Source organism: Rhinopithecus roxellana, chromosome 13 (assembly GCF_007565055.1).
Source record: "Rhinopithecus roxellana isolate Shanxi Qingling chromosome 13, ASM756505v1, whole genome shotgun sequence".
NCBI lineage: Eukaryota > Metazoa > Chordata > Mammalia > Primates > Cercopithecidae > Rhinopithecus > Rhinopithecus roxellana.
This window is the reverse complement of record NC_044561.1, coordinates 4075745-4093540: the sequence shown is the minus strand read 5'-3', so window position 1 is coordinate 4093540 and position 17796 is coordinate 4075745. Positions and strand designations below refer to the sequence as shown.

Below are 17796 nucleotides of genomic sequence, written 5' to 3'. Positions count from 1 at the left end.
AGCACCCGGTACAACCCATGTCTCCAGCTTGGGTGGAGCTCTCATGCCAGGCCACTTCTCACCCATCACCCTAACCTCAGTAGGCACCAAGAGTGAGCAGCAGGGTCAAGGACCTCTGGAGCAGCCCCTACCCACCCTGGCCTGACCCTGCACCCACTGGCAGCACAGTCAACACAGCAGGTTGGCTCACAGCAGAGGGCAAAGGCAATGATCAGCTTCCTTTATAAGGGAATGATCATGCACTTCATGTGCTGAGAGTGTCCTGCCTGGTCTTCTGTGGCTGGTGGGGTGGGGGTGCCAGGTGTGTCTAGAGGAGCCCAGTGGGCAGCAAGGCAGTCATGGGGCTGGATGCACTGGTGCCCCTGGCCATGACAGTAGCCATCTTCCTGCTCCTGGTGGACCTGATGTACCGGCGCCAACGCTGGGCTGCACGCTACCCACCAGGTCCCCTGCCACTCCCTGGGCTGGGCAACCTGCTGCATGTGGACTTCAAGAACACACCATACTGCTTCGACCAGGTGAGGGAGGAGGTCCTGGAGGGTGGTAGAGGTCCTGAGGATCCCCACCACCAGCAAACGTGGTGGGTAGAGCCACAGTCTGGACCAGAAGCCAGGCTGAGAAGGGGAAGCAGATTTGAGGGACTTCCTGGGGGAGGGCATTTATGCATGGCATGAAAGATGAGATTTTCCAAAGGCCAAGAAAAAGTGGGGCAAGGGCCTGGAGGTGGGGCTGGACTTGGCAATGGGCGTGCAATCCCATTGGGCAGCATGTGTTATGGAGTACAAAGTCTCTTCTGCTGACACCAGAAGGAAAGGCCCTAGGAATGGAAGAAAAGTAAGGGTCCTATGTGCCGTTTAAATCAGGAAATCAGGCTGCGCACGGTGGCTCACGCCTGTAATCCCAGCACTTAGGGAAGCCAAGGTGGACGGATCACCTGAGGTCAGGAGTTCCAGACAAGTCTGGCCAACATGGCGAAACCCCGTATCTACTAAACATACAAAAAATTAGCTGGGCACAGTGGTACATGCCTTTAATCCCAGCTACTCGGGAGGCTAAGGCAGAATTGCTTGAACCTAGGAGGTAGAGGTTGTAGTGAGCAGAGATTGTGCCATTGCACTGCAACCTGGGTGACAAAGCCAGACAATGTCTAAATAAATGAGTAAGTAAGAAATCAACAGCTGGGCACGGTGGCTCACACCTATAATCCCAGCATCTTGGGAGACTGAGGTGGGGGAATCACAAGGTCAGGAGTTCGAGACCAGCCTGGCCAACATGGTGAAACCCATCTCTACTAAAAATACAAAAATTAGCCGGGTGCGGTGGCAGGCACCTGTAATCCCAGCTACTCGTGAGACTGAGGCAGGAGAATTGCTTGAACCCGGGAGGTGGAGGTTGCAGTAAGCCAAGATCGCACCATTGCACTCCAACATGGGTGACAGAGCCAGACTTGGTCTAAAGAAATGAATAAGTTAGAAATCGAGGATGAAGGGATATAGTGACCCGGTTCAAACCTTTTGCACTGTGGGTCCTCAGGCCTCACTGCTCACCGGCATGGACCATCAGCTGTAAAATGGGATGCTAACTGGGCCCTATTGGCAATTTCGGCGACTCTTGCAAGGTCATAGCTGGGTGACGCATTCAAACTGAGTTCCTCCATCGTAGAAGGTGTGACCCCCACGCCCCAGGATCAGGAGGCCGGGTCTCCTCCTTGCACCTGCTCACTCCTGGTAGCCCCGGGGGTCGCCCAAGGCTCACTTGGGACTAGGACCTGCAGTCTAGGGGGACCCTGGCTTGACCGAGGCCCTGACCCACCCTCTACAGCTGCGGCGCCGCTTCGGGGACGTGTTCAGCCTGCAGCTGGTCTGGACGCTGGTGGTCGTGCTCAATGGGCTGGCGGCTGTGCGCGAGGCACTGGTGACCTGCCGCGAGGACACTGCGACCGCCCGCCTTTGCCCATCTACCAGGTCCTGGGCATCGGGCCGCGCTCCCAAGGCAAGCGGCGGTGGGGGACAGACACCTCGTTTCCTTGGGCCCTGAGTGGGCGGTGACCGTAGCCCAAGCTGGGCCGAGAGGGCGCGGGGTCGTGGAGTTGGGACACAGAAAGGCCAGAGAGTGGGTTGGGGACAGCGGACCAGGAAACCACTTCCACTGGGGAGGTGCGAGTGTGTGGGCGGGAGGAGGCGGGGCTTGTGGTGAGTGGGTGGGGCAACTACACAGATCTGCCAGGATCCTGGTAAGCAGCCGGCGCCTTTCCCAACTGGAAGCGCCTTTCCCAACTGGAAGCGGGTTTCCCAGCTGTGCGGCGGGCTCAATATGGGCGGGGGGAGGCCGGGCGGGGCGGGCGGGATCTTCCCTGAGTGGAAAGGCAGTCAGGGTTGGAAGAGCCAAGGTGGGGCCAAGACCCAAGCAAGGTAGGTGAGCAAAGAGCAGGCCCGGTGCTCTGCTGGATGCATTAAGGGACCGCGGAAGACCATGAAAACCACAGGGTTGTAGTGGGCGGTGGAGGGCGGGGCCAAGGCCTTCATGGCCACTCCCACGTGTGCATCCCGCCCCCAGGGGTGTTCCTGGCGCACTACGGGCCCGCGTGGCGCGAGCAGAGGCGCTTCTCCGTGTCTACCTTGCGCAACTTGGGCCTGGGCAAGAAGTCGCTGGAGCAGTGGGTGACCGAGGAGGCCGCCTGCCTCTGTGCCGCCTTCGCCGACCAAGCCGGTGGGTGATGGGCAGAGGGGCACAAGGCGGGAACTGGGAAGGTGGGGGACAGGGAAAGCGACCCCTGACCCGCATCTCCCGCCCCCAGGATGCCCCTTTCGCCCCAATGGCCTCCTGGACAAAGCGGCGAGCAACGTAATTGCCTCCCTTACCTGCGGGTGCCGCTTTGAGTACGACGACCCTCGCTTTCTCAGGCTGCTGGACCTAGCGCAGGAGGGATTGAAGGACGAGTCCAGCTTCCTGCACCAGGTGCAGAGCGAGGGACCGCAGGGTCTCTGCAGGGCGAGCTCCTGAGAGGTGCCCGGGCTCCAGCGGGGCCTCAGAGGAGTGGGTTTGCATAGAAGGGTTTGGGAAAGGACATTCCAGAAGAGTTCACTCCTAGAGGAAGGGCCTGGAGGAGGAGGAGAAATCTCAGACACGGTCAGGGGAGAGGTGTGCCCGGGTCACGGGGCACCAAGAAAGGCCAAGGACCCTGTGCCTCCTGTCCACATTAGAAATTTTTATTTTAGATTTCTCCTCTGGCAGCCCAAGGCAAGGAGAGAGGGTGGAGGCTGGTACTTGAGGAGGAACTTGGGGAGGTCAGTGGTGGAGACAGGCCGGCCCCCTGGGTCTTCCCTGGAGACAGCTGGGGCCTGAGACTGGTGCAGGTGAACGCAGAGCACAGGAGAGATTGAGACCCCGTTCTGTGTCTGGTGTAGGTGCTGAATGCCAGTCCCCCTCCTCCTGCGCATCCCAGCGCTGGCTGGCAAGGTCCTACCCTCCCAAAAGGCTTTCCTGACCCAGCTAGATGAGCTGCTGACCGAGCACAGGATGACCTGGGACCCAGCCCAGCCACCCCGAGACCTGACTGACGCCTTCCTGGCAGAGATGGAGAAGGTGAGAGCAGGCTGCCATGGTGGGGACCAAGGGTGGTGGGTTGAGCTCCTGGGAGAAATGAGGAGTGGCCAGGCAAAAGGTGGGGCTGCTGGATTACCTGGTGAGTGGCACCTGGGCTGACAGGTGCAGAATGGGAGGACATTTAGGGGCTTTCCCGCTCTGTCCCCGAGCACCCTCTCGGCCCTGCTCAGGCCAAGAAGAACCCCGAGAGCAGCTTCAATGAAGAGAACCTGCGCCTTGTGGTGGCTGACCTGTTCTCTGCTGGGATGGTGACCACCTCGACCACGCTGGCCTGGGGCCTCCTGCTCATGGTCCTGCACCCGGATGTGCAGCGTGAGTCCAGCTGGGGCCGAGTGCAGGGGGCAAGGGAGGAAGGGTACAGACGGGAGCCCCTGAGCTTAGCTAGGACACCCAGGGCTCCCAGCACAGGCTTGACCAGGCTCCTGTAAACCTGACCTCCTCCCAACACAGGAGGCAGGAGAGGGTTAAGGCTGGTCCCCGGAGTGCTGGCCCATTGTGGGGATGCATGTCTGTCCAGGCCGTGTCCAACAGGAGATCGACGACGTGATAGGGCAGGTGCGGCGACCAGAGATGGGTGACCAGGCTCACATGCCCTACACCACTGCCGTGATTCACGAGGTGCAGCGCTTTGGGGACATTGTTCCCCTGAATGTGCCCCACATGACATCCCGTGACATCGAAGTGCAGGGCTTCCTCATCCCTAAGGTAGGCCTGGAGCCCTCCTCACCCCAGCTTAGCACCAGCCCCTGGTGGTAGCCCCAGCATGGCCACTGCCAGGTGGGCCCACTCTGGGAACCCTGGCCACCCAGTCCTCAATGCCATCACATCAACTGTCCCAGCCTGGGTGTGGGGTGCAGAGTATAGGCAGGGCTGGCCTGTCCATCTAGAGCCCCAGTCTAGTAGGGAAGACAGACCAGGACCTGCCAGAATATTGGAGGACCCCAGTGCCTGTAGGGTGAGGGGGCAGCGTGGGCACCCCTGGGAGGTGTGACTGCGCCCTGCCATGGGGTCAGAGAGGGTGCTCAGGAGCTTCTCGGGTGCCAGACTAATTGAGAGTCCAGCTGTGTGCCAGGCAGTGTGTGTCCCCCGTGTGTTTGGTGGCAGGGGTCCCAGCATCCTAGAACCCAGTCCCCACTCACCCTGCATCTCCTTCCCAGGGGACGACGCTCTTCACCAACCTGTCATCGGTGCTGAAGGATGAGGCCGTCTGGGAGAAGCCCTTCCGCTTCCACCCCGAACACTTCCTGGATGCCCAGGGCCACTTTGTGAAGCCAGAGGCCTTCCTGCCTTTCTCAGCAGGTGCCTGTGGGGAGCCCGGCTCCCTGCCTGCTTCCATAGAATCTTGCAGGGGTCCTGCCCGGGAGCCAGGCTCACTGACACCCCTCCCCTCCCCTCCCCACAGGCCGCCGTGCATGCCTCGGGGAGCCCCTGGCCCACATGGAGCTCTTCCTCTTCTTCACCTGCCTGATGCAGCGCTTCAGCTTCTCGGTGCCCACCGGACAGCCCAGGCCCAGCCACTCTCATGTTGTTGGCTTTCTGGTGACCCCTTCCCCCTACGAGCTTTGTGCTGTGCCCCGCTAGAGTTGGGCATCAAGCCCCCAACTTGCTCCTCAGCTGGGACCCTGTTGTACCGAAAATGAATCTAGTGGCTCCCACTTGGTTTCTGAATCCAGTCTGGGCCCCTGCCAAGGTCCTGGTTGTGTTGAGTCACCTGCCTGATATCAGCGCTTACCCCTCACTCGTCACCTCATTCTTTTTTTTTTTTTTTTGAGATGGAGTCTACTCTGTCAACCAGGCTGGAGTGCAGTAGTGCAATCTCAGCTCATTGCAACCTCCACCTCCCGAGTTCAAGCAATTCTCGTGCATCAGCTTCCCGAGTAGCTGGGATTACAGGCACCCAGTACCACCCGCGGCTAATTTTTGTCTTTTTAGTAGTGATGGGTTTCGCCATGTTGGCCAGTCTGGTTTCAAACTCCTGACTTCAGGTGACCTACCACCCTCAGCCTCCCAAAGTGCTGGGATTACAGGTGTGAGCCACCGAGACCAGCCTCACCTCATTCATTCTTACCTGGACACCTCACTTTACTTGAGATACAGGGCATAGTGATTCTCAGCAGGTGACAGCCTACCCCCACGTCATGCCCAGAGACCCATCACTGGCTGCCTGGCTTGGCGACAAAGTCCATGCATATGTCTTGGCTGGGTGGATATGAATAGGCATATGCCAGGAATCAGCCCATTCACTGGCTAGGGTGGGAGACTGTGTTGTGGTCCCCCAGACCACCCTCAGGTTCAGTGATTTGCTAGAAGGTCTCACAGACCTAGAAAAGCTGTTATCCTCCCTGTTACAGTTTATTACACAGAAGGGTACAGATTAAAGTCAGCAAAGATGAAAGGCATAGGGGCTACAGTCCAGAATAATCAGGCTGAGGCTACAGCTCTCTTTCCTGGTGGACTCTTACAGGCAGTGCTTAATTCTCCCCCAACAGCAAGTGACGTAGAGAGCACTGCCAGCCATGGAAGCTCACCTGAGCCTTGGTGTCCAGGGTTTTTGTTGGGAGTTGGTCATCCTAGGCTTGAGCACCCCAACATGGCTGACCTCAGTTACTCAGTCTCTAGCCCCTCCTGAAGTCAGATGGATACAGGCCAAGGGCCCCACCCCCGGTCACATTGTTGGCATAAACTGTGTTGTATGATCCAAGGCCCCAGCTATGTACAAAGGCACTATTTCAGGCAGGACATTCCAAGGCCTTAGCAGATATCTCCCAACAGCCTGTCAAGAGTCAGTTTGGACTCTTGGTCCAATGGTTTGCATTGTGCAAGGAATGACTTCCCCCGTTTTTACTACACAGGCCACCCCTCTTGGCTCTAACAGCAAAATGATACTAGCTTGAGCATCTGTGTGTTGTGTGTGTGCGTGTTTTGTTTGTTTTTTGTTGGTTTTCTTGAGACAGGGTCTTGCTCTGTCTGTCACCAAGGCTGGAGTGCAGTGATGCCATCAAGGCTCACTGCAGCCTTGACTTCCTGGGTTCAAGCAATCCTCCCATCTCAGCCTCCCTAGTAGCTGGGACTGCAGGCACATGCCACCATGCTCTGCTAATTTTTGTATTTTTTGTAGAGACGGGGTTTTCACCATGTTGGCCAGACTGGTCTCAAACTCCTGATCTCAGGTCATCTGGCTGCCTCAGCCTCCCAGAGTGCTGGGATTACAGGTGTGAGCTACTGTGCCCAGCCAAATTTCCTTCCTAATTTCTTCATTGAACCACTGGTCATTCCAGAGCATATTGTTTAATTTTAACGTGTTTGTATAGTTCCCAGAATCCCTCTTGTTGATTTCTACTTTTATTCTGTTGTGGTCAGAGAAGATGCTTGATATTATTTTAACTTTTTTAATGTTTTAAGACTTGCTTTGTGACCTAGCATATGGTATATCCTTGAGAATGATCCATGTGCTGAGGAGAATGGGTATTCTGCAGACTTTGGACGAAGTGTTTTGTAAATATCTAGTAGGCCCATTTGTTCTGTAGTGCAGATTAAGTCCAATGTTTTCTTGTTGGGCTTTCATCTGGGACGTCCGGCCAATGCTGAACGTGGGGTGTTGAAGTCCCTAGCTAGTATTGCATTAAGGTCTGTCTCTTTAGCTCTAATAACATTTGCTTTATGTGCTTCAGTGTTGTGTGCATATATATTTACAATTGTTATATCCTGTTGCTGGATGACCTTCTTTGTCTCCTCTTGCAGTTTTTGTTTGTTTTGTTTTGTTTGTGAGATGGAGTCTTGCTCTGTCGCCCAGGCTGGAGTGCAGTGGCACAATCTCGGCTCACTGCAAGCTCCGCCTCCCAGGTTCAAGCCATTCTCCTGCCTCAGCCTCCTGAGTAGCTGGAACTACAGGCACACGCCACCACGCCCAGCTAATTTTTTGTATTTTTAGTAGAGATGGGGTTTCACCATGTTAGCCAGGATGGTCTGGATCTCCTGACCTCGTGATCCGCCCACCTCAGCCTCCCAAAGTGCTGGGATTACAGGCATGAGCCACCGTGCCTGGCCTCCTCTTACAGTTTTTGTCTTAAAATCTATTTTGTCTAAGTATTGCTACTCCTGCTCTTTTTTGTTTTTCATTGGCGTGGAGTATCTTTTTCTATCTCTTTATTTTCAGTCTGTGTATCTTTTTTTTTTTTTTTGAGATGGAGTCTCGCTCTGTCACCCAGGCTGGAGTACAGTGACACAGGCACCTCTGTGGCCGCCACCACTGGGACTGCACTGGTCACACCTCAAGCCAGCATAGCACTGAGTCTCACCCAAGGTCTGCTGTAACCACTACCTGGCTACCACCTATGTTCACTCAAGGCCCTAGGGCTCTGCGACCAGCAGGTAGTGAAGCCATCCAGGTTTCTGTCCTTCCCTCAGGGTGATGAGTTCCCCCAGTCCCTAGGTGGGTCCAGAAATGTTGTCTGGGAGCCAGGGATTATTGTCAAAAACCTTAGCAATTTGCCTCTTCTTCTATTCCATTGCAGCTAAGCTGGCACCCAAACTGCATTACAAAGTCCTTCCTGCTCTTCCCTCCACTTTCCACAGGTAGGGATTCTCTTCCAGTGGCCACCACCCCTGCCAGCCCATGGTGAGGGGTTCTGGCAGACCACAGCTGATATTCACTAAAGCCCAAGGGCTCCTCAGTCAGCTTGTGGTCAATGCTGCCAGGCCTGGGACTCACCTTGCAGGGAAATGGCCTTCCCTCTGGCCCAGGGCAGGTCCAGAAATGCTGTCCAAGAGCCTAGGCCTGGACTCAGGGACCCCAAGAGCCTCCTTGGTGCTCTGCCCCACTGTGGCCAGGCTGGTACCTACAGTGCAAGATAAAGTCCCCTTTACTCTTCCCTCTGCTTCCCTCTTTCACTTTTGCCACCAGAGCTGGGAGTGTGCCAGATCACACCTGAAGTCAGCATGTCTCAGAGCCCAAGGCCCATGGTGTACTCCCTAGGTATTGCTGCCGGTTATTCAGGGCCCACGGATGATGAATCCTGCCAGGGCTGGGTCCTTGTCTCCAAGACAGTGGGTTCCCTTCTGCCCCAGGGTGTATCTAGAATGCTGGTGAGCTAGGGCCTAGACTGGGCACCTCACTCCTCCACCCAGCGTCCTCTCCTACTGTGGCTGGGCTGGTATCCAAGATGCAAGACCAAGTCCTCATTACTCGTCACTCTTCTCTCCTTGAGCAGAAGAAAGGAGTTACTTTAATTGTTTTGCCAGCTTTGCACCCTGGGGTTGAGGGAGGGGTGGCAAGCACTCTCTGAGCCACCCTGCCTCCCGGCTCCCTGGGTCATGTGCCACCCCAGTCCTCTGGCTCTGAGCCGAGCCCAGCACTAGGAATTGCTGAGGAACCACAGTCCTTGTGTCCTAGACTGTCTTGCAAGTTTACCTAGGATCCCTGAGTACTTTGACCTGTGGTGGCGAGGCTTGCCCAGAAACTCAAGTTCTGGCCACTGGAATGGGCGATTCCCCTCTGGCTAGGGCTGGCCCAAATGCTCCCTTCTGGTGTGGGTGCTGACTGAGCCCAGCATGGCTTTGCTCTCAGCTAGGACAGGGCAGCCCTGAGTCCAGTGTCATGCACCCCAGTCACGGCTCTCTCCCTCCCACAAGTGCACAGACTCAGTGCTGCATGGCCTCTGCCAGCGGGTGAGGGAGCAGGGTGGTGTCAGCGATTTAGGACTGTCTATCCCACCCTCATCAGTGCGTCTGCCTGTGATATGAAGTTAAAACCAGGTACTGTGATGGCTCACCTGATTTTTGGATCTTGTGATGGTGCTTTTCTGTGTGCAGATAGTTGTTAAAAATTTGGTGTTCCTGTAGGGGTGAGGAGTGGGATGAATGCTTTGCCCCCTTTTTTTTTTTTTTTTTTTTTTTTCCTGTTACAGGGTCTCCTTCTGTGGCCCAGACTGGAGTGCAGTGTGCGATCACTGCATCCAGGCCTCAACTGCCTGGGTTCAAGCAATTCCCCCACCTCAGGCTTCTAAGTAGCTTGAACCTGCGTCACCGCACCTGGCTAATTTTTAAATTATTTGTAGTGACAGGGTCTCGCCATGTTGCCCAGGCTGATCTCAAACTCTTGGGCTCAAGCGATCCTCTTGCCTTGGCCTAAAGTGCTGGGATTACAGGTGTGACCCACCACATCCAGCCTATCCTTTATTTCAGTGTAGCCAATGGCACACAACAATAACCAAGGGATTGTATATATAGCTTGTTTCTTATTTTACATTTCCTTACACATCCACTGTGCCAGCTCCTTGGGAGTTGGTTCCATCATTTCTAAATTCTGTAAGTAACTTTAACTCTCATAACTGATCACAGTGCAGCTACTGTGTCATGCCATAAGTGACACAGTAACTATGCAGGAATAAAGCTTCATCAGCCACCTCCTTTACCTTCCTTTTTCCAAGTTAAGCTTGCACCAAGTTTCAGAGAGGGTAATTCTAGTGAATCACACTTCTGAAGCCAGCTGTGTCGGGAGTCCCCAAGATCTGCCCCTCTCAGTTCAGTGATTTGCTATAAGGACTCAACGGAATTCAGAAATGCTGTTATATTCATTGTCATGGTTTATTACACTGAAAAGATACAGATCAAAGTCAGCAGAGGTCAGTGGTGCCCAGGACAGAGTTCAGCAGACACACAGCACAGAATTCCCACTGTTGTCTTCCAGTGCAGTCATACAGACAGTGCTGAATTTTCCCAGCCACAGTGTGTGACACATGTACAGGACACTGCCTGTAAGGGACCTCCACCAAGCCCTCATGTTCAGAGGAGTTCTGGGGGGTTGGTCTTGTATGTATGGAGTACTTGAGTGGCTGACATTAGGTATGAAGTCTCCTGTCCCCTCTAGAGGTCAAACTGATACAGGCCGATCCAAGGTCTCTATCATACATCACCTTGTCAGCAAACTGGCATGGCCTAAGGCTTCAGGAATTCAAAGACACTGTTACCAGGCAGAATACTATCAAAGCACATAGCTCATCTTCCAAAAACTGGTCAAGGTCTTGTTCTTTTTTCTTCAAGATACAGAGATGCTGCCTTCCCCAAGCTGATGAGTCTACCCTTTACTGCACAGAGGCTCCCTCAGCCTGGAGGCCCACATTTCAGGCCCAACTCAAGCCAATACACCAGAGGCAGCAGTCCCACCAGCACCATCACAACAGTGACCTCTTTTCATATATGACACCCCAAAACAGTAGACAAAATTCAGCAGGAAAATACTGTTCAATGTAGAATTCTAGGCCAAGCATGGTGGCTTACATCTGTAATCCCAGCACTTTGGGAGGCTGAGGCAGGCAGATCACTGGAGGTCAGAGGTTCAAGACCAGCCTGGCCAACATGGTGAAACTCCATCTCTACTAAAAACACAAAAATTAGCCAGGTGTGGTGGTGGGCGTCTGTAGTCCCAGCTACTTGGGAGGCTGAGGGCAGGAGAATCGAACCTGGGAGGTGGAGGTTGCAATGAACCAGGATTGTGCCACAGCACTCCAGCCTGGGCAACAGAGCAAGACTCCATCTCAAAAAATAAAAAAGAATTCTAGACCCAACAAAACTGTTAGCCACATATAAAGACAGACATTTAAGACATCTTACGTCTCATAAATACCCTCAGATGAGCTGTGACATCTGCAGAAATAACACGTTGGAAATTCACCATTTGCTATGCGACGTGAAAAACCTGACAAAAACATCAGTCTCAACTTTTTCAGAAGTCTGAAAATTAACTAAAAGCTCATAAATACCCATGAGCATTTATTCAAGAAAAATGGAGGGCCAGGCACAGCAGCTCAGACCTGGAATCCCAGCCTTTTCAGAGACTGAGGTGGAAGGTTCTCTTGAGACCAGGAGTTGGAGACCAGCCTGGGTAACATAGCAAGACCCCATTTCTACCAAAAAACAAAAAGAAAAATGGCTGAAGCTGAGAATGGCAAGCTGTGTGGTATTTTAACTTGTTGTGTTCATATCCCCCCTCCCCAGTTAGGGGACAGACTTCAAACAAGACAGTCTGCATGGCCCCACAGAAACCTGAGGGAAGCCCCAGCACCTGGAGCTTCAAAACCTCATTCCCAAGCCAGACATGGTGGCGCATGCCTGTGATCCCAGCACTTTGGGAGGCCAAGGCAGGTGGATCACCTGAGGTCAGGAGTTCGAGACCAGCCTGGCCAACATGGTGAAACCCTGTCTCTACTAAAAATACAAAAAAAAATCAACCAGGCATGGTAGTGGGTGCCTGTAATCCCAGCTACTCTGGAGGCTGAGGCAGGAGAATCACTTGAACCCTGGAGGCGGAGGTTGCAGAGAGCCGATTTGCATCATTGCACTCCAGCCTGGGTGACAAGAGCAAAACTCCGTCTGAAAAACAAAATTATTTGGGCTCAGTGGTGCCTGTAGTCCCAGCTACTTGGGAGGCAGGAGGTCCACTTGAGGTCGCGACTGCAGTGAGCCGTGATCCTGCCACTGCACTCCAGCCTGGGCAACAGAGTAAGACCCTGTCTTTTTTTAAGTCAACATATCCTGAACAAAGAATCCTTCATAACGTTCCCACCAGATTTCTAATCAGAAACATGGAGGCCAGAAAGCAGTGGAGGACGACAGCCCTCAGGCAGCCCTGAAAAATGTCACAGGCTGGTACAAGGGCCTTCAGGTTACCAATTGGAAGCTCTGGGAACAGCCCTGTTGTAAACAAGAAGCCATGGCCAGGCCGGAGCCCAGGAATGCGGGCTGGGCTGGGATCCAGGTGACAGCTTTGAGGCTCACTGGGAGCAGCCTCTGGACAGGAGAGGTCCCACCCAGGAAACCTCAGGCATGGCTGAGAAGCGCGGTACTTGGTGCTGGGTCTACGTGTGTGAGAGACAGAATGCGTGTGCTGAGTGTCAGTGTGAGTCTGTGTGCATGTGAGTACTATCTTCGTGTGGGTGATTTTGTGGGTGTGTGATGGTGTCCCTGCAAGTGTGGACAAGTGTCTGGGAGTGGACAAGAGGTCTGTGCACCATCAGGGGTGTGCATAGCGTCTGTGCATGTCGAGTAGTGCAGTGTGAAGCAAAGGGACCAGGCCCACGGCGCCTCTGATCATCATGAGCTCCCTAAGGCCCCAGGTAAGTACCAGTGACAGATAAGGGTGGTAAAGGCCACTCTGGAACGGGTAGGTGGGGTAAGGAAAGGGGAAGGCCATGTTCTGGAGGAGAGGTTGTGACCACAATAGGGTGTATGAGCCTAGCAGGGAGGTGGATGGCAGGGTCCGCTGAGACCTTGGTTATCCCAGAAGCCTGTGCGGGCTTGAGAAGCTGGGAGTGGGGAGAGGGAGTGACTTCTCCGACCAGGCCCCTCCACCGCCCTACCCTGGGTAAGGGCCTGGAGTGGGCAGCAGGGGCAAGGACCTCTGGAGGAGCCCCTACCCGCCCTGGCCTGACTGTGTACCCAGTGGCAGTACAATCAACACAGCAGGTTGGCTCACAGCAGAGGGCAAAGGCCATGATCAGCTTCCTTTATAAGGGAATGATCACGCACTTGGTGTGCTGAGAGTGTCCTGCCTGCTCCTCTGTGCCTGGTGCGGTGGGGGAGCCAGGTGTGTCCAGAGGAGCCCAGGGGGCAGTGAGGCAGCTATGGAGCTAGATACACTGGTGCCCCTGGCTGTGACAGTTGCCATCTTCCTGCTCCTGGTGGACCTGATGCACCGGCGCCAATGCTGGGCTGCACGCTACCCGCCAGGTCCCCTGCCACTGCCGGGGCTGGGCAACCTGTTGCATGTGGACTTCAAGAACACACCATACTGCTTCGACCAGGTGAGGGAGGAGGTCCTGGAGGGTGGCAGAGGTCCTGAGGATCCCCCACCAGCAACAAACATGGGTGGTGGGTGAAACCACAGGCTGGACCAGAAAGCCAGGCTGAGAAGGGGAAGCAGGTTTGGGGGACTTCCTGGGGGGGGGCATTTGTGCATGGCATGAAGGACTGGATTTTCCAAAGGTCAAGGAAGAGCAGGGCAAGGGCCAGGAGGTGGAGCTGGACTTGGCAGTGGGCATGCGAGCCCTTTGGGCACAATACGTTATGGAGCACAAAATCCCTTCTGCTGACACCAGAAAGAAAGGCCTTACGAATGAAAGCCAAGTCAGGGTCCTGAGTGCCCTTTAAATCAGGAAATTGAGGATGAAGCGTGTGCAGTGACCCGGTTCAAACCTTTTGCTCTGTGGGTCCTCAGGCCTCACTGCTCACTGGCATGGACCATCTGTAAAATGGGATGCTAACTGGGGTCTATCTGCAGTTTTGGTGACCCTTGTAAGGTCATAGCTGGGTGATGCATCCAAACTGAGTTCCTCTATCACAGAAGGTGTGAACCCCACCCCCACCTCAGGATCATAAGGCCAGGTCTCCTCCTTCCACCTGCTCACTCCTGGTATCCCCAGGGGTCGCCCAAGGCTCAAATAGGACTAGGACCTGCAGTCTGGGGGGACCCTGGCTTGACGGAGGCCCTGACCCTCCCTCTGCAGTTGCGGCGCCGCTTCGGGGACGTGTTCAGCCTGCAGCTGGCCTGGACGCCGGTGGTCGTGCTCAATGGACTGGCGGCCGTGCGCGAGGCGCTGGTGACCTACGGCGAGGACACTGCCGACCGCCCGCCTGTGCCCATCACCCAGGTCCTGGGTGTTGGGCCGCACTCCCAAGGCAAGTGGTGGTGGGCATAGAGACCTCATTTCCGTGGGCCCCGGGTGGGCGGTGACCGAAGTCCAAGCTGGGCGCAGAGGGCGCGGGGTCGTGGACGTGAAACAGAAAGGCCAGCCAGTGGGGACAGCGGGCCAGGAAACCACCTGCACTGGGGAGGTGTGAGCCTGGGGATGAGGGCGGGGCTTGTGACGAGTGGGCGGAGCCACTGCCCAGACCTGCCAGGTGCCGGGTGGGTGAAGATGGGGCCTTTCCCAGCTGGAATCAGGTGTCAAAGTGGGGGACGGGGACAGCGCCTGTGCGTGGGCTCAGTGTAGGTGGAGCGGGGCATGCGGGATCTTCCGAGTGGAAAGGCGGTCAGGGTGGGCAGAGAAGAGGTGGGGCAAAAACCTGCCCCAGCCAGGGAAGCAGAGTGGGCCCTGTGCCCAGCTGGACCAGGCGAGGGACTGCGGGAGACCTTGGGTAGCGCTGGGTTGGAGTGGGTGGCAGAGGGTGGGGCCAAGGACTTCATGGCCACTCGCACCTGCCTGTCCTGCCCCCAGGGGTGTTCCTGGCGCGCTACGGGCCCGCGTGGCGCGAGCAGAGGCGCTTCTCCGTGTCTACCTTGCGCAACTTGGGCCTGGGTAAGAAGTCGCTGGAGCAATGGGTGACCGAAGAGGCCGCCTGCCTCTGTGCTGCCTTCACCGACCAAGCTGGTGGGTGATGGGCAGAGGGGGCACAAGGCGGGAACTGGGAAGGCGGGGGACGGGGGAAGGTGACCCCTGACCCGCATCTCCCGTCCCCAGGACGACCCTTTCGCCCCAACAGCCTCCTGGATAAAGCAGTGAGCAACGTGATCGCCTCCCTCACCTATGGGCGCCGCTTCGAGTACGACGACCCTCGCTTCCTCAGGCTGCTTGACCTAACACAAGAGGCGCTGAAGGAGGAGTCAGGCTTACTGCGCGAGGTGCGGAGCGATGGACCACGGGGTCTCTGCAGGGCGAGCTCTTGAGAAGTGCCAGGGCTGCAGTGGGGTCTCCGAGGAACAGGATTTGCAGAGGGTTTGGGAAAGGACATTCCTAGAGCGTCCACTGCTAGTGGAAGGGCCTGGAGGAGGAGGGGAAATCTCAGACAAGGTCGTGGGAGAGGTGTGCCCGGGTCAGGGGGCACGAAGAAAGGCCAAGGACTGTGCCCCCTGTCCATGTTGGAGATTTCAATTTTAGGTTTCTCTTCTGGCAGCCCAGGGCAAGGAGAGAGGGTGGAGGCTGGCACTTGGAGAGGGACTTGGGGAGGTCAATGGTAAAGACAGGCCGGCCCTGGGTCTTCCCTGGAGACAGCTGGGGCCTGAGACTGGTGCAGGTGAACGCAGAGCACAGGAGAGATTGAGACCCCGTTCTGTGTCTGGTGTAGGTGCTGAATGCCATCCCCCTCCTCCTGCACATCCCTGGGATGGGTGGCAAGGTCCTACGCTCCCAAAAGGCTCTCCTGACCCAGCTAGATGAGCTGCTGACTGAGCACAGGATGACCTGGGACCCAGCCCAGACACCCCGAGACCTGACTGAGGCCTTCCTGGCAGAGATGGAGAAGGTGAGAGCAGCTGCCATGGTGGGGAGCAAGGGTGGTGGATTGAGCATCCCGGGAGGAATGAGGGGAGGCTGGGCAAAAGGTGGGGCCAGGGCATCACCCGGCGAGCAGCATCTGGGCTGACAGGTACAGAATGGGAGGTCATTAGGCGGCTACCCCAATATATCCCCTGAGCACCATCCTGGCCCTGCTCAGGCTAAGGGGAACCCTGAGAGCAGCTTCAATGAAGAGAACCTGCGCATGGTGGTGTCTGACCTGTTCTCTGCTGGGATGGTGACCACCTCAACCACGCTGGCCTGGGGCCTCCTACTCATGATCCTGCACCCGGATGTGCAGCGTGAGCCCAGCTGGGACCCAGTGCCGGGGGCGAGGGAGGAAGGGTACAGGTGGTGGCCCGTGAACTTAGCTGGGACACCCGGGGTTCCCAGCACAGTCTTGACCAGGCTCCTGTAAGCCTGACCTCCTCCAACACAGGAGGCAGAGTGTCAGGGCCACCCCCTAGGTGCTGACCCATTGTGGGGACGCATGTCTGTCCAGGCCATGTCCAACAGGAGATCGACGACGTGATAGGGCAGGTGCGGCGACCAGAGATGGGTGACCAGGCTCGCATGCCCTACACCACTGCCGTGATTCACGAGGTGCAGCGCTTTGGGGACATCGTCCCCCTGGGTGTGACCCATATGACATCCCGTGACATCGAAATACAGGGCTTCCTCATCCCTAAGGTACATCTGGAGCCCTCCTCACCCCAGCTCAGCACCAGCCCCTGGTGGTAGCCCCAGCATGGCCACTACCATGTGGGCCCAGTCTAGGAACCCTGGCCACCCAGTCCCTCAATGCCATCACATCAACTGTCTCAGCCTGGCTGTGGGGTCCAGAGTAGAGGCAGGGCTGGCCTGTCCATACAGAACCCCAGTCTAGTGGGGTAGACATATCAGGACCTGCCAGAATGTCGGACGACCCAATGCCTGTAGGGAGAGGGAGCAGCGTGGCTGCCTCTGAGAGGTGTGACTGCGCCCTGCCATGGGGTCAGAGAGGGTGCCCAGGAGCTTCTCAGGTGCAGGACTAGTTGAGAGTCCAGCTGTGTGCCAGGTAGTGTGTGTCCCCCGTGTGTTTGGTGGCAGGGGTACCAACATCTTAGAGCCCAGTCCCCACTCACCCTGCCCCTCCTGCCCAGGGGACGACGCTCTTCACCAACCTGTCATCGGTGCTGAAGGATGAGGCCGTCTGGGAGAAGCCCTTCCGCTTCCACCCCGAACACTTCCTGGATGCCCAGGGCCACTTTGTGAAGCCAGAGGCCTTCCTGCCTTTCTCAGCAGGTGCCTGTGGGGAGCCCGGCTCCCTGCCTGCTTCCATAGAATCTTGCAGGGGTCCTGCCCGGGAGCCAGGCTCACTGACACCCCTCCCCTCCCCTCCCCACAGGCCGCCGTGCATGCCTCGGGGAGCCCCTGGCCCGCATGGAGCTCTTCCTCTTCTTCACCTGCCTGCTGCAGCGCTTCAGCTTCTCAGTGCCCGCCGGACAACCCCGGCCCAGCCACCATGGTGTCTTTGCTTTCCTGGTGACCCCATCCCCCTACGAGCTTTGTGCTGTGCCCCGCTAGAATGGGGTACCTAGTCCCCAGCCTGCTCCCTAGCCAGGGGCCCTGATATACAATAAAGCAATGTGGTAGTTCCAACTTGGGTCCCCTGCCCAGGCCCTGGTTGGGAACGTCCTCCCCAGGGCAGTCCCACCCCTGCCTCATTCCTGCTTACCCCACCGCCTGGCCGCATTTGAGACGGGTATGTTGAGGTTGAGCAGATGTCAGCTAGCCTTGCCCATAATCCCATGTCCCCCACTGACCCAACTCTGCCCAGATTGGTGACAAGAACTACATTGTTCTGGCATCTGGGGGAAGAAGCCAGAATGGGCCGACTAGAGGTGTCAGCCCTGAGTGTGGTGGAGAGGGCAGGACTCAG

General features: G+C 56.4%; 2 protein-coding genes across 3 annotated transcripts; both read left to right on the top strand.

Annotated features, from left to right (window-relative positions):
* Positions 1–305: 305 nt before the first annotated feature.
* Positions 306–5427, top strand: LOC104670158 (cytochrome P450 2D17-like). The gene is given in 10 exon segments (XM_030915626.1): positions 306–518; positions 1822–1933; positions 1936–1992; positions 2557–2709; positions 2798–2980; positions 3422–3585; positions 3777–3918; positions 4124–4311; positions 4764–4905; positions 5009–5427. Coding segments are annotated over 10 exon segments (1500 nt in total). The 5' UTR covers positions 306–338; the 3' UTR covers positions 5188–5427.
* Positions 5428–12000: 6573 nt separating this feature from the next.
* LOC104670080 (cytochrome P450 2D17) lies at positions 12001–17516 on the top strand. 2 transcript variants are annotated; one of them, XM_010373287.2, is made up of 9 exons: positions 12001–13406; positions 14109–14280; positions 14820–14972; positions 15063–15223; positions 15667–15843; positions 16036–16177; positions 16378–16565; positions 17018–17159; positions 17263–17516. In XM_010373287.2, the coding sequence occupies exons 1-9, from the start codon at positions 13227–13229 to the stop codon at positions 17439–17441; spliced, it is 1494 nt and encodes a 497-aa protein (XP_010371589.2). In that variant the 5' UTR covers positions 12001–13226; the 3' UTR covers positions 17442–17516. The 2 variants fall into 2 exon arrangements, with proteins under 2 accessions (XP_010371589.2, XP_030771476.1); XM_030915616.1 differs by having other exon boundaries at positions 17018–17516.
* The last annotated feature ends 280 nt before the right edge of the window (positions 17517–17796 follow it).